The following is a 15,241-nucleotide window of genomic DNA, read 5'->3' on the forward strand; positions in this document are numbered from 1 at the left end:
TTTCATTAGTTCTACCCCCAAGCCCAAGGCCTCCATTCTCATTGTACTTCAAAATCCGAGTTCGATATTCAGTGTCGAGTCGAATGATATGATACTTGAGTGGCTAACACACCGGCCACCTCGGATATCTTCCTCCAGGGGATGGCAACAAAGCCCCGAGCACATAATCGTAAGCCATGTTACCTCGAGTTAGGTTTTATAGGAGGAGATGGTGAGAAGAAAAGCAAGAAAGGGATTGCATTGCATTGTGCTTATCAGCTCCCTACGAGTGCTTCTTAAAGCTAGGAGTTGCATTTGAGAAAGATGCGTTTTTTTTTTTTTTTTCTAAAGGCAATAGACTTCAATAAAATAAATATCAAACAACTGCAAAAAGAAGGAATCGAAGAACAAATTCGACAAGAATAATCGTTTTCTTCCAGGATATCCTCAGACAGCAATAGTTTACATGCAAAGGATCTACATTTTCAGGGTTTAATAGTCACTCTTAGTATTTCAGATTTCAGAAAAGCAAAAAATGTAAATAACTCAGCTTGGTCATGTGAGAAAGGAGAGGAGTGGTCACTGGTAAAAACACGAATTCGTCAAATTATGGGGCTTCCCGAGCTTGTTACCTCTGAGAATGACAGAACACCTGATTCGCCGGTAGAACTTCGTCTTTACGAGCCTGCCCAAAATGTAGGCCCTTGACCTCATCACGAATGTCAAGTTAAGAGGCACTGCAAAGGTGTTCAGGTGCTCTCTAGAGTTCACAAGAGCCGGTATCACACCATATAGCGGAACTTGAGATCCTTGCACGATCGTCACCACTTTCCGCTGACTCTTTCGCGACTGTGTGAACTTCTTCATCTGTTGCATACATGAACGACAACAAACATGAACAAAACATCAAAATTTGATGAGTCTTGATTGAGACCTTGGATTGAGAAACAAAACTGATATCCGATAAGGCCCGAACGAGAAGCCGAAAAACCAAACGCCCGCCATTAGGGCCCCAACTTAAAAACCATGGAACATTCCTATCTATCCTAGGGATGAAACTGTGAACTATGTTTTGTTCCAATGTCTGCCTGCAAGACAGCTAAGCAGCAAAGAGATTTGAGTCCTTCTTGGAAGGCACATTCGTAGATTTTGTCTTCAAACCAAATGGCGGCATTCATAACAAAGCTTGAAACAAAAGAATAAACATTTGGTTTCTTTGTGGGGACCCATTGGGACACAAAAGTGCTTCCTTTTTCTCAATAGTCTTAACCAAAGCTATCATTTTTAACCCTCGATTTTCAAGTACTAATACACAGATTAGGAGGGGAGAAAAAGGGTTAATTTTTACCTGTCCAGAGGCAATTTTGAGCTGGAAATAGTGAAGCTCCCAAGGGGTAGAGGTGACATGGACGGCATAGAATGTAGCTGGGTTTCTGTATGAGATCATGACCGTTGAATTTACTGAAATCATATCTGTTGGCACCCCAGATTCATCATTCCCTGCCTGATATTGGAAGTTCTCAAACACCATGTGCTGCTCACAAAATCAATACAAACATACATTAGGGAATGTTTATTAGTAATGAATATGGTTAAACTAATTAACAAATTATAACAAAAATAAGGCTCAAATTACGGGATAAAGCAATTAAACCAGCGTTCCATTCCATATTCCTAAGCACCCTAGATATCTGTAATGCCAGAGAGAACTAGTTAACTGAGTCACCGAGTTGACTCATTTTTGGCTCAGTCAAGATTACAGGGGGGAAAGCTCAGTAACTCTGCAGGCGCCCTTGGCCAAAAACGAATTGGGTGACAACTGAGTCAACTCAAAGAAGAATCATTTTTCCAAAAATAAAAAATCTAACCTTGACGAGGATTTTAGGCTTGTAACTCCTGCTAGCACCCCACAAGATCAAAGAGAACATTGTGAACATCACGAAAAACAATAAAACGAGGCAAAGATAAAGTCTGACTTTATCAGAATTACTCCCATCACGGCCGTCCATTTCATCATCGTCGTCTTCATCACCATTGCCACGACCGAGTTGCACATGCTTCCAGGAAGAAAGACCCCTGGGATTCTTAAGAGAAGCCGAGAATCTCGTCGTGGACGATTCCCGGGAATGGTGAATGGGAGAGGAATGGTAATAATGGTGCGTTGGTGAAGCCGTGGGACTCGACCCATACGACATCTTCTCAACGTCGTGGTTCGAAGGGCTCTGGACATAGTAAACCGGCCTTCGAGGTGACCTCGGCGGCCATGAGGCATCGATACTCGTCCCTTCTGAATCCGTTTTTGCATGCATTTTAAAAAAAAAATGGTGGTGTTTTTTTCGACAAAGGAAGTGACAGAGAGGGAATGTTAGAAGAGGAAGAGGAAGAGGAAGAGGAAGAGGAAGAAGGGGTTTTGAGCTTGCTTCTTGTTGTTTGTTTTGTTTTTTCTTCAAGTTCTGACAGTCGGGAGACACGGAAATTGTTCCATTTTTGTCTAATGGTTTCCACGTTTGTGTTCTTCCTGGAAAAAATATGGAGAGATCAAATGGAAAAAGAAAAATGGCAGGCTGGGCTTACCTGGGTAATTATATTGGCCCACTCGAACATAGTATCAACGGCTATTAATTAACCATCGTTTCATTCGTCAATCAATGCGAAGGACCGTTACTTCTTAATGTATACAATCTTCCTCTAGGATATGCATTCCTATATAAATATTTGTGTAAACTACACAAATGGTCATCAATGATTGATCATTTGAGTAAATTTGTATTTTTATTAAAGTTTTAAAAATAATAAATTGATCAATAACATTATCGATTTATAAAAAAATCGATTATTTGTCGTTAACAGTCGTTATTATAATAATAGAAGATTGATGTGGCATATTAAACCAACTATCCTAGTATATTTGACCATATGAGATACTTTTTAATCGAACATTTGATTTTCATCTCTTGTTTTACTTCCTTCATCATCAAGCTTAATTTAATTATTCTCTCCATCGTCAAACTTGAGTACAGTTCTATGTAATTTTTAGTGTTTCGAGTTCAAATTCTACCATGCACATTTTTATGCATGTACGAGCTCGAGTTCTCTCTTTTGTGTGAATTTTTGTTTAAATTCTATAAATAAATCTTCTAAACTTTGCCTTATTTTTTAAGACATTTTTTTACTCGAGTTTTCAGCCCAATTCTCAAATCTCAATGACATTTGTTTATCAAAATTTTAAACAAAAAAAATCTTTGCATCCGAATCAGGAAACTATTAAGAAAATCGTATGCGGAAAAAGGCCAACAAAATATGCCTCCTCGTTTCTATCATACCGCAGAAAAAACCAATGAAGAAATCGTAAGCAACAGTTTAAAACCCTGCATCGGAATTATATATTCCAGATGATACCATATAGGACAGCAAAATCTCATTGTACCTACGACAATTCCCATACTTTTCCGTCATGTTCTTTGCAGATAAATATAGTTCACGAGAATGAAGCTTATTGCTGAAAAATAGTGGAAACAAGTTTCTCTTCACTTTCCATGTCAAAAGGGTTCGTCTCCATTGTCTTGGCATTGGCCACCGGCCTTCTTCAGTTAGCAAATGCGGAGGTGCCGGCCATCTTCATACTAGGAGATTCTACAGCTGATGTCGGAACCAACAACTATTTGCCTGATAGTAATATCACGGCTAACTACCCACACAACGGGGTCGACTTTCCTTTCGGGAGAGAAACCGGGCGGTTCAGCAATGGCCTAAATACTGCAGATTTCCTTGGTTAGTATTACACTATATAGTGCTCCTCAAATTCTGCTGGTTAATGGCCATCTTCTTTGATTTTTTCATTGTCAGCTAGACTCTTTGGTTTCAAGAGAAGCCCACTGAGTTTTCTTGCTTTCAACGGGACATATGGTATTAAGAAACGTAAGTTCAGAGGTATAAACTTCGCATCAGCATGATCTGGTCTTCTCGACGTAACCGGACAACCACCGGTAAGGCCTTCGAGTTTCTCGCGACTTGTTCTCAATGTTTCTTGTCAATTAACATTAACCATGTTGATTTCATAGGGCCCGAAAACATTTGTTGTCTCAATGGGGCAGCAGGTATACCAGTTAACTATGGTCTACAATGATCTCTTGGCAATCAAAGGTCAATCAGAAACAGAAGAGTTTCTCTCAAAGTCTCTGTTCTTCATCAGTGTTGGTAGCAATGACATTATGGGGAATTACCATTCGAATTACCCGATTCCCAAAGAACAGTTCATACCCAAATTAGCAGTCGTGTATGAAAAGCACTTGAGGGTGAGAATTCCATGTTTTTGTTTTTCCTTAATACAAGAGATGATCACATAATGGAAAAGGAATAGCAAATGCTCGTACCTTTTAAAGATGGTTGATGAATCTCCGTGCTGCCTAATTTATCTTTCTTCTTTAAATCATCAATACCTAATAAGAGAGCCTTGGGTATACTAGCAAAATTGTTTAAGCCAGCAATGGTTCTTAGTAGACCTATCAATTCTAATCCGAACAAAAAAACCAGACTCGATTCAACTTGATTTAACCAAAGTCAACTACTCAAGCCAATCTAACCTGAATCCGAATTGATTAGCTTAAATCCCGAAACTACCATAACCCAAAACGATATGAACTTATACTAGACCAACCCAAAAACTCAAGCCTCAAATCCTTAAAGAGTCTAAAATTTTCTCAAACATGAAATAACTCAAACTCGAAACTGATCCAACTAAAACCATCTAAACTTACACAATTAACTATGTCATGCTAGATACAAGCTGTCAGGATAATTTCTGCTTATGCAGAATCTAATCAGTGTTGGGGCAAGGAGGTTTGGCATAATAGGCGTTCCACCAGTTGGATGTTGCCCATCACAAAGGCTTTCGGCAAATGGTGAATGCGTGAAGGACTTAAACGACCAAGCCGAAGCTTTCTTTTCAACAATGGACACCCTAATGCGCAACCTGAGTATTCTCTAGGAAATGCATATGCGATCACGAGAGAAGTTATTGATAACCCCCGAAAATTCAGTAAGCCTTCCTTTCGCTCTCCAATTACTTTCATACATGAACAACAAGCAAATCAAATTATGAAACCAAATGCTGTAAATATGATCTAATGATCCTCATTTTTCATTTTTTTTAATCTCAGATTTTATAGATGTAAAAAATGCATGTTGTGGAAATGGCACACTAAAAGCAGAATCATTTTGCACTCCCTCGGCTAAGCTTTGCTCAAATTGCCATCAATACTTGTTCTGGGATCTGTTCCACCCCGCACAAGCTGCTTCAAAAATGGTAGCTTTTAAAGTCTACAGTGGTGAACCAGAATATGTAACTCCTATCAACTTTTCCCAACTAGCAGATGCTTATTAATATAGAGTGTGCCTTAAATCTTAATAACCTATAACAGTTTTCCCAGCTATATTGCTCTCTGCAATTTATCTGCCTGTATCACATAAAAAATGAGTCTGTTTAATTGTATAACCGAGCATTCTTGTAATTTTATCAAAAATAAAAAATCTTATATATCTAAAATAGGCATGCTATCTATTCTTATGAGCAAGAAGAGAAGCAATGTTCATGCATGCTGCTCAAGGGCTAAAACATCCAGTCTCAATGATGATAATAATAGAATAGCTAAGTTTAAAATGAAGGAATAATAGCAATCTGGCAAGGTCAAAACTCAGAAGACCATTACTCTCCCCATATAAACGATCTATTGGGGTGTATAACACTCGCACTTATATTTGCCAAAAAAGCCTTTACGTTTCCAGTCTAATGTGAGATTGAAGTACTCTACCAAGCACCGTATCTACATTGTAAAGAGGTATTTGGAATTTGGATATACATAATACATCACAGGATTCATGATTCATGTGAAAACAAAGATGTCTCTTAAAGAGAAGGCAATCAGGCAGAAGTTGTTAAGAACAAGCATTTCAAAAATGCATGTTTAATGAAATTATCTTTAGGCTCCAATACCATCTGTTCATCAGTCTATAATATCCTAAAGCGGAGTATATTTTAAGTCCATAACACGAGTTTGTTGCATCATATGCATATGCACTGAATGGCTGAATACCACTCCATAAGAACAAATTGAGGCAATGCTCTTACCTGAAAAATCAAGTAGAATTCATTCTCAGATCACTGCAATACTTCATAATCTCATGATGTAAGGAACTGTCTTGGTTTACTCATCCTTAAAATACTTACTTAGATGCATGAGTTAATCACTACACTGTAAGATAATACCATTTCATAGACTTACCCGGACATCATTTCTTATTTAATCCATGATTCCAAAAGGCCATAAAGACCAGGGAAAGAGCCATTCAGCAATATATATGATACATAACATCCAAGAATTTATCACATTTGTCCATGGAAAACCAGAAAGCAGAATCCCAAAAAATTTGAGAAGCATTTTGGTGAACCGATCACGACCTAGATACCTAAAAATATCACTAAGAGGCACACTTCATTAGACCTTTGCAGTAATTGAAACAACTTCTTTGAGGCATTGTGTTGCTAATTCATCGTCCACAAAAGCAATCATCTTCATCTAGATTCGTAGGGATATAGACTTCCATATAAATAAGCAATAACAATCAGTTGAGTAACAAAATAGGGATTTAAAATTTTGAATATCAATAGATAATTTAGAAGAAAATTTATCATGATTTTTAGTAAACATGCATATCATGTGCAATTTTTATTAATGGAAGTTAGACCTTCCACATGGTCTATCTTTGTGATTTAAATCAGTAGTTTATACAATCCATGCGGACCATGCCGAGTACTATTTCTCTGCATGCACATCATTCAATCTTTTATGACCCTTGACAAAAGGTAAATAGAAAAGTGGGCAACAACTCATAGTTAAACTAACTAAACAACAAATGTAAGATCCTGAACAGTAATAATAAAGGGCTAGTATTATTTGATTACTCGAGTTTTAATCAGTTTTAAGCATAAAGTAAACACTGCACATATTGTAGGCCAGAACCCCCATAAGTTTATAAACACAAATCTCGCCTGCTATTCTAGCCTGAGAAAAATTTTGCAGTGATCACTCGGCAACCTGCAAATGGAAAATGAGAATTACTTAAGCCATCAGAAGCACTAGCAATTGTTCATTGGTAGTGAACAAAACCTAAACAAACCAACATAAGATCATTTCAACTCAGCAGATGGCATGGACCCAGCATTAGTTCAAAATTGGCAATAAACTTGACTGGTTTAGAGGATTATCAGGAGATTTCTTCCATAGTTTCCATATCATATCCTTGTATTGAGTGTGAGTAAGACCCGGCTTATCTTCTTTAAGCCTGGGAAGCTCAGCTTCTTCAAATGCCTACAATCATTCATTGAAATAATTCAGTACTATTATTAAGATAAAGATAAAGACAAAACAATATACTATCTTCTAAATCTAATTAAGAGAGTAATTGAAAGCACAGCAAAGCAATACGGAAGCGGGTATAATGGACCTTGAAGGAAGCCTTAAGCCGCCTCTCAGGATGGCGATCCGGGGGAAGGTTATCCGTCACACACATCTGTGCAATCGCCTCCTCCACACTCCTTGCTTCAATCAACGAATCATCCCTGTTCGTGTTTGTCACTAACACCATCCTCTCATACTCTTCTTCCTCCGCAGTCCTACTCTGACTCTTCTTCGCCTCCTCTGCTTTCTTCGCCATCTCCGCCTGCTGCTCATCTCTCCTCTTCTGCACCTCCGCTTCCGTCAGCTTCGGCACAGGAATCGACACACGGTTTGCCTTCTTATCCGGTTTCTTCAAAGCTTTGTCGATCTCCTTCTCTTCCATCTCAGCTTGACGGCGAGCCTCAGCCCGGCGAGCGGCGGCTTCAGCTCGTTTCTCAGCTTCTTCCTCGCGTTTCTTGGCAGCCTTGGATTTAGAACCCTCGGCTTCGCGCCAATACTGTGTTAGGAAAATAAACCGAGTACAAGTAATTTCCCTATAACCAGATTAGTGAGAATGCGAAATAAAAGCGGAAAAATAATACCCGAAAATTGATAACGGAGTTCAGCCAATTGTGCTTACGTCTCCGGGCTGCTGCAGATCTTTTACTAAGAGAGAAAATTTACAGGTGTTTACAAAACACTCACTACTCACAAGAAAGCTTTCTAGTATAGGAAGAAAGAAATGTTTTTGGGATGATTTAGAAGCTAAATGAGCTAGGGTATTTATAGTTGAAACTTAGGGACTAATCTTTGAAAATACCCTAAAGTGCAATGACTAAATGTGTGATTTAACCATTTTAATTTTCAACAAAATTATACCAAACTTTGAACCAAGCATTATCGGTGCCAAACTTTGTTGAAACTTCAGCCCTCTTTAATTTCCACAGGCGGTGCCCACCCCCTCCTTTCTTTGACTTTACAATCTCCCACTTGAAGACTGATTTTAATCTGTCTTCACACCTCGATCGATGCAGCAGCATTTCTGGTCTTGTTACTCTAGCATGCCAACTGAAGCTGAACACAACTTCAGTTTGTCCGTAGTCACCGTCTTTGTCAACATGTCTGCAGGATTTTGAGCTCCACTGATCTTTTCAAGTTTCAAATCTCATCTTCTAGAAGAGACCGAATAAAATGATATCGTAATTGTATGTGTTTCGTCCTGGAATGAAAAGACGGATTTTTGCTAGATGGATAGCACTTTGACTATCGCAATACAAGACATTGTTTTCTTGTTTCTTGCCTAACTCTTCCAAGAAACTTTGGAGCCAAACCATCTCCTTGCTGGCTTCTGTAACAGCGACATATTCTGCTTCAGTTGTGGAGAGAGCAACTATCTTCTGTAGTTGAGAAACCCAACTCACTGCAGTTCCTCCTAGAGTATAAACATACCCTGTAGTGCTCCTTCTGATGTCGACATTTCCGGCTAAGTCAGCATCTACATAGCCTGTCAGTATCGTATCTCCACCTTTGAAACAAAGTGCTTTGTTTGTGGTACCCCGCAGATATCTAAGGATCCATTTGACTGCTTCCCAGTGTACCTTGCCCGGATTATTCATGTACCTGCTAACAGCTCCCACTGCATGAGCAATATCTGGTCTGGTACAAACCATGGCATACATCAGACTTCCAATTGCTGAGGCATACGGCACCTTTACCATGTGTGCACGTTCTTCCTCCGTCTTTGGTGACTGTTCTTTGGAGAGCCTGAAATGAACACCTAAAGGTGTACTTACTGGTTTAGCATCTTGCATGTTGAACCTGGAGAGTACTTTGTTGATGTACTCAGCCTGTGATAACATCAAAGTCCCCGACTTTGTGTCTCTATTGATCCTCATCCCAAGAATCTGCTTTGCAGCGCCCAGATCCTTCATAGCAAACTGCTTCGACAATTTTTGCTTCAAGTGTATAATCTCTTGCATGTCTGAGCCTGCAACGAGCATGTCATCAACGTACAATAATAAAATAATGAAGCTGTTGTCGAACCTCTTGATGTAGCAACAATGATCTGCTTGGCATCTGATAAAACCACTGTTACTCATGAAACTATCGAACTTCTTGTACCACTGTCTAGGAGCTTGTTTTAAACCATACAAGCTCTTCTTCAACCTGCATACCAGGTTTTTCTTGTCTGCCTCTATGAAGCCTTCTGGTTGCCTCATATAGATTTCTTCCTCCAAATCACCATGAAGGAAAGCTGTCTTTACATCTAACTGCTCAAGATGTAAATTCTCTGCAGCTACAATTTTCAACACCAGTCTGATTGTAGACAATTTTACGACTGGAGAGAAAATTTCATTGTAGTCAATACCTTCTTTTTGCTGAAAGCCTTTGACAACCAATCTTGCTTTGTAGCGTTTGCTCCCATCGTGCTCTTCTTTGATCCTGTAAATCCACTTGTTGTGGAGCGCTTTCTTGCCTGGTGGTAATTCAGCTAATTCCCATGTCTGATTTGACATAAGCGAGTCCATCTCATCTTTCATGGAAAACTCCCACTTGACTGAATCCTCCACTTGCATTGCTTCATCATAGCACTCTGGTTCACCATTGTCAGTCAGCAACAAGTAGTGTAAAGAAGGAGAATACCGTTGGGTTGGTTTAGGAATTCTGGAGGAGCGTCTCAGTTCTGGTGTGCCTGGTTCTTCTTGAACTACTTCAGGATTGATCTGAACATCATTTCCAGAAATCTCCTCGAACTCAGCAAATTCCTTTGTTTCAGCTTCGGTATTACTTGATTCTGCGGTTGACCTATCTTTGTACATCACATTTTCATTGAAAATGACGTCTCTGCTTCTGATGATCTTCCGATTTTCATAGTCCCAAAATCGGTAACCGAACTCATCACCGCCATAACCAACAAAAGCACATTTGTTGGACTTAGCATCAAGCTTACTTCTTTCAGCAGAGTCTATGTGTACATAAGAAATACAACCAAACACTCTTAAGTGTGAAAGGTTTATTTCTTTCTTGCTCCAAACTTCCTCTGGTATTCTGCCATCCAAAGGAACTGAGGGCCCACGGTTGATCAAGTAAGCTGCAGTGTTGATTGCTTCAGCCCATAGAAATTTGGGCAAGCCGGCATGTATCCTCATACTTCTGGCACGTTCATTCAGAGTTCTGTTCATGCGCTCTGCTACACCATTATGTTGCGGTGTCTTGGGAACTGTTGTCTCCATCTTGATCCCATTGTTTGCGCAGAAATCTCTGAATCTACTGTCTCTGTACTCTCCTCCATTGTCAGACCTCAACCGCTTGACTTTCAAACCAGTCTCATTTTCCACCATGGCCTTCCATTTTCTGAAGATATCGAAGACTTCTGATTTCTTCTTCAGAAAATAAACCCACACCTTCCTTGTTGAATCATCGATGAAGGTGACATAATATAGTGAGCCTGCAAGAGATGGAACTGGGGATGGTCCCCATACATCAGTATGAACCAATTCTAACCTTTCGTCTTGGGTGTCTTGCCAATCTTTGCAAAACTGACTTTCTTTTGTTTGCCAAAGATGCAATCCTCGCATAGTCCGACATCTACATTCTTTAGATCCGGCAGCTTCCCTTTGACAAAAGTGTCTTCATCCCTTTCTCGCTCATATGGCCAAGCCTTTGGTGCCATAGGTTTGATTTTCCATCAGCATCTGCTACTGCAATGATATTCTCTAAATTTGAGGTTACATAGAGAGTACCAGTCTTCTTACCACGAGCAATGACGAGTGCTCCTTTGGTAATCTTCCATTCACAGCCTGAAAAGGTTGTGCTATATCCTTCTCCATCAAGCTGTCCAACAGAAATCAGATTTCTTTTGAGGCCAGGAATATGTCTCACTCCTGTCAGCTTCCAGGTGGTCTGGTTTGGCAACTTTAGTCGGATGTCTCCTTTTCCGACGATCTTTAAGGTTTCATCATCAGCAAGATGAACCTTCCCAAAATCACCACTGACATAGTTCTCCATGATTTCTTGGCATGGGGTGGAGTGGAAAGATGCCCCTGAATCCAAGATCCATGATTCAATCGGACTGTTGACGCTTAGAATCATGGCATCACCTGTCTCCTCTGTCACGTTTGCAGATTCCTGTGCACCGGTATCTTTCTTCAGTGCTCGGCAATCTCTTTTAAAGTGACCTTTCTTGCCACAATTATAACAGGTAAAATCTTTCTTTCCCGTTCTAGATTTTTCCCGTCTGGATTTTGATCTGCCACGATTTGAATATCTTTCTGAAGTTCTTCCTCTAGACTCCGTGTGCAAGGCTGATGAGGTTGATGCTTCACCCGATTCTCTCCGTCGAATTTCTTCACTCAGTACCAGATCCCGAACATCGTCGAATTTTAATTTGCTGTTTCCCGACGAACTGCTGACTGCTGTAACAGTAGCATTCCAACTGTCTGGTAGAGATGATAAGAGAATTAAAGCTCGAACTTCATCATCGAACTCAATTTCCACTGAACTCAACTGGGTTGTGATTGTGTTGAGTTCATTTAGGTGTTGTGCCACCGATGCCCCTTCCGTCATCCGCAAATTGAATAATCGCCTCATCAAATGAACTTTGTTTGAGGCCGATGGCTTCTCATACATACTGGAGAGAGCCGCCATAAGACCCGCCGTGGTCTTTTCCTTTGCTATGTTGAAAGCAACATTTCGGGACAACGTCAGTCGAATGACTCCGAGGGCTTGTCGGTCGAGAAGAGCCCAGTCTTCATTCTTCATGCCCTCTGGTTGCTTTCCTGAGAGAGGTTGATAAAGATTTTTCTGGTACAGAAAATCTTCAATCTGCATCTTCCAAAAGCCAAAGTCCGCACCATCGAACTTTTCAATTTTCACCTTCCCTTCGTCTGCAGCCATCGCTTCCACTCGAATCTGGCTTCTTTTGGATCGTTTCTGACAATTCTTGCGAACCACCGTGTATTAGAACACCACCGTCGACAAACTCGTATCGCCGACCGAAATTTCACTATTCACGAAATTCACTATTCACGTGAATAGTAATGAATAGTAACCTCGCAGAAAAATTGACAAAATTCACAACCAAAAGCTCTGATACCAGTTGTTAGGAAAATAAACCGAGTACAAGTAATTTCCCTATAACCAGATTAGTGAGAATGCGAAATAAAAGCGGAAAAATAATACCCGAAAATTGATAACGGAGTTCAGCCAATTGTGCTTACGTCTCCGGGCTGCTGCAGATCTTTTACTAAGAGAGAAAATTTACAGGTGTTTACAAAACACTCACTACTCACAAGAAAGCTTTCTAGTATAGGAAGAAAGAAATGTTTTTGGGATGATTTAGAAGCTAAATGAGCTAGGGTATTTATAGTTGAAACTTAGGGACTAATCTTTGAAAATACCCTAAAGTGCAATGACTAAATGTGTGATTTAACCATTTTAATTTTCAACAAAATTATACCAAACTTTGAACCAAGCATTATCGGTGCCAAACTTTGTTGAAACTTCAGCCCTCTTTAATTTCCACAGGCGGTGCCCACCCCCTCCTTTCTTTGACTTTACATACTGCTCTTCTTTCTCCCGGGTTTCCCGATCTTTCCGTTCGGCTTCGGTGGCACTCTTGCAAGCACGCGCCGCCTCGGCTTTGCTGTTTACCCCCAACTTCTTCGGCATATTGTAATAAATTTGGGCGTCAGCGTCACTGAAAATATTTGATAGGATGAATAAAGGATTAAGCTTTGGCAAATACCAACAATCAAAAAACAGCACGCAGTTCGCTCGTGGGAGTTTCTTGATTTCACGATTGTGTCTTGGGTCCTTAATTCGGTTCTTATTATTTGGGTCAGACCATCCCCGTCCACGTAAGCCATGTTGCGAAAGACTTTTTGCCACGTCATTTGATAATTCCAACATGGCAAGCTCAGCCATAACAATATCATGATAAATTATTATAAAATAAAAATATTATTATTTGATTTACTGCTCGTAGGATCTATAATCTTCACGTATGTTTATGAGATTTTGATGGCTTTAGGATAAACATAAAAATTAATTGACTAATAATATGTATCGAAAAATAATATTAGATATGATATAAATTGTGTTTTAAGAACAAGTAAAAATTATAAAATTAGATTATTAAAATAGAAATAAAATATCATATTATGTATGATTTTAGAATGAATGAATGAATGATTAAATAAATAATTTATATTTTTTTAATTATATGTAAATTTTGGACTTTGAAATTTGAAAAGGTGTCGTCTTACTAGTAGATTTTAGGCATCTTAATGATTAAATTCTATAATCAGTACTTGCATTAGGTATAAGTTGAAGAATTAATTTGATTATTTTAATTTATTATATTCTTATTTTTAGAATTTTAATCGTAATTCATATAGTAATCATACAATGTATTAAATTAATTTCTATCATTAGTTCTTATATTAGTTAATTGTGAATTTAGTTCATTTCTTTAGTTTAATAATTTTAAGACGTATAATTTAATTGTATTGTTTATGTATTATGAGTTATAATTGGAATTTTAAAATTTTAAAAATATAGAAATTAAAATTTATTGAACTAGAATATAAAAATTAATATATAATTTACATAATATAAATATTAATAATAAAAATTAACATATCTTAATCTTAGTGATGGAGTTAAAAGATTTTTCTACCGTCAACGTATTAAATAATTGTTTTTTAATTAAAATTATAAATAATACATTCATACACTTAGAATTAATTAGTATAATGGAGAAATGAAATTATAAATTATACATCATATTAAATTATTAATGAAAACTATAATCCAATTATAATTGCAACTAGTGCATCTATATATCAAAGTTAGCCGATGCAATGGACAAATAAAATTTAATTATAACCAAAAATAATTTTTAATTTTTATTAAATAGTATGGAGTAATTATAAAATAATATATATTTAAATATTTTTTTAGTTTATTGATAATGCATATACATCTACATACGTAATTGTTTTAATTTGAGACTTTTAGAAAAATAATATATTTTTTATTACTAATATCACTCAATAAATTCAATAATTTTCAAATTTAAAATTATAAAAAATATATATGCATATAATCATAATTAATTAGTAAATCAATAACATTTTGAATGATAAATCTGATAATAAGAATCATAATTCAATTATAATTACAAATGATACACTTATTCAATTAAATACACACAACATACAAATAAATTTTATTGATAAATTATAAATAGCTCGTAACTATAATAAAAATAATGTATTGATAATTAAAATATATTAAAATTTAAGTTAAAATAATTTTATATGAATGTATATATATATAAATTAAATCAAAATAAAATTGAATTGAGTTTAAAATACCTGTGAACCTTTTATCGATAAATCATTTTATAAATATATTTAATTTTTTTAAATAATTTAAGGTGATTACAAGATAATATTTAAAATAAAATTTTATTTTATCATTAAAATTATTTAATAAATTTAATATAATTAATTACAAAATAATATGTATTTAAAAAAATTTAATTAATTAACAACACACTAGGAACACATCTATTTATCTGAAAGATATCTAAAAAATTAATATTTCTTTGATCACTTATCCATTTCATCACATGAATATAACCAATCAAATTAATTTGACTTTAAAGAGAATTTTAACATAATGAAATCATAAGAAGTAAAGGAGGAAACACTGAAACAGAGATGGGTCCAAACGTAAGGTTCGATGTCGGGTGGTAAGACCAGTACCGTGACGAAAAGATAAACGCCGTCACTTTTGCTTTTCCGCCACACAAAGACATC

The 15,241-nt window shown here is 37.3% G+C and overlaps 2 protein-coding genes and 1 pseudogene across 2 annotated transcripts; 1 reads left to right on the forward strand and 2 right to left on the reverse strand.

Moving 5' to 3' along the window:
- Nucleotides 1–487: 487 nt before the first annotated feature.
- On the reverse strand, nucleotides 488–2,319 carry LOC120203228. Its single transcript, XM_039203559.1, has 3 exons — nucleotides 1,848–2,319; nucleotides 1,328–1,513; nucleotides 488–846 (listed from the first exon to the last, which is right to left on the reverse strand). Exons 1-3 carry the CDS (start codon nucleotides 2,286–2,288, stop codon nucleotides 559–561), a joined length of 915 nt encoding a protein of 304 aa, XP_039059490.1. The 5' UTR covers nucleotides 2,289–2,319; the 3' UTR covers nucleotides 488–558.
- A 1,178-nt stretch (nucleotides 2,320–3,497) lies between these two features.
- On the forward strand, nucleotides 3,498–5,439 carry LOC120203230 (annotated as a pseudogene).
- A 1,435-nt stretch (nucleotides 5,440–6,874) lies between these two features.
- Nucleotides 6,875–13,177, reverse strand: LOC120203229 (coiled-coil domain-containing protein 124-like). Its single transcript, XM_039203560.1, has 4 exons — nucleotides 12,975–13,177; nucleotides 7,483–7,929; nucleotides 7,230–7,346; nucleotides 6,875–7,076 (listed from the first exon to the last, which is right to left on the reverse strand). The coding sequence occupies exons 1-4, from the start codon at nucleotides 13,083–13,085 to the stop codon at nucleotides 7,062–7,064; spliced, it is 690 nt and encodes a 229-aa protein (XP_039059491.1). The 5' UTR covers nucleotides 13,086–13,177; the 3' UTR covers nucleotides 6,875–7,061.
- Between the last annotated feature and the right edge of the window lie 2,064 nt (nucleotides 13,178–15,241).

Source organism: Hibiscus syriacus, unplaced genomic scaffold (assembly GCF_006381635.1).
Source record: "Hibiscus syriacus cultivar Baekdansim isolate YM2019G1 unplaced genomic scaffold, ASM638163v2 tig00009308_pilon, whole genome shotgun sequence".
In the NCBI taxonomy this organism is placed as follows: domain Eukaryota; kingdom Viridiplantae; phylum Streptophyta; class Magnoliopsida; order Malvales; family Malvaceae; genus Hibiscus; species Hibiscus syriacus.

What these genes read in the sequence shown, in the direction of transcription:
- LOC120203228 (XM_039203559.1), bottom strand. Translation starts at nt 2,288, where the DNA reads ATGCATGCAAAAACGGATTCAGAAGGGACGAGTATCGATGCCTCATGG. An exon ending in AGCCTAAAATCCTCGTCAAG is followed by an intron (nt 1,514 to 1,847) that starts GTTAGATTTTTT and finishes TTTTGTGAGCAG; the next exon opens with CACATGGTGTTTGAGAACTT. An exon ending in TCAAAATTGCCTCTGGACAG is followed by an intron (nt 847 to 1,327) that starts GTAAAAATTAAC and finishes TGTATGCAACAG; the next exon opens with ATGAAGAAGTTCACACAGTC.
- LOC120203229 (XM_039203560.1), bottom strand. Translation starts at nt 13,085, where the DNA reads ATGCCGAAGAAGTTGGGGGTAAACAGCAAAGCCGAGGCGGCGCGTGCT. An exon ending in GGGAGAAAGAAGAGCAGTAT is followed by an intron (nt 7,930 to 12,974) that starts GTAAAGTCAAAG and finishes CTAACACAGTAT; the next exon opens with TGGCGCGAAGCCGAGGGTTC. An exon ending in GGCTTAAGGCTTCCTTCAAG is followed by an intron (nt 7,347 to 7,482) that starts GTCCATTATACC and finishes GAATGATTGTAG; the next exon opens with GCATTTGAAGAAGCTGAGCT.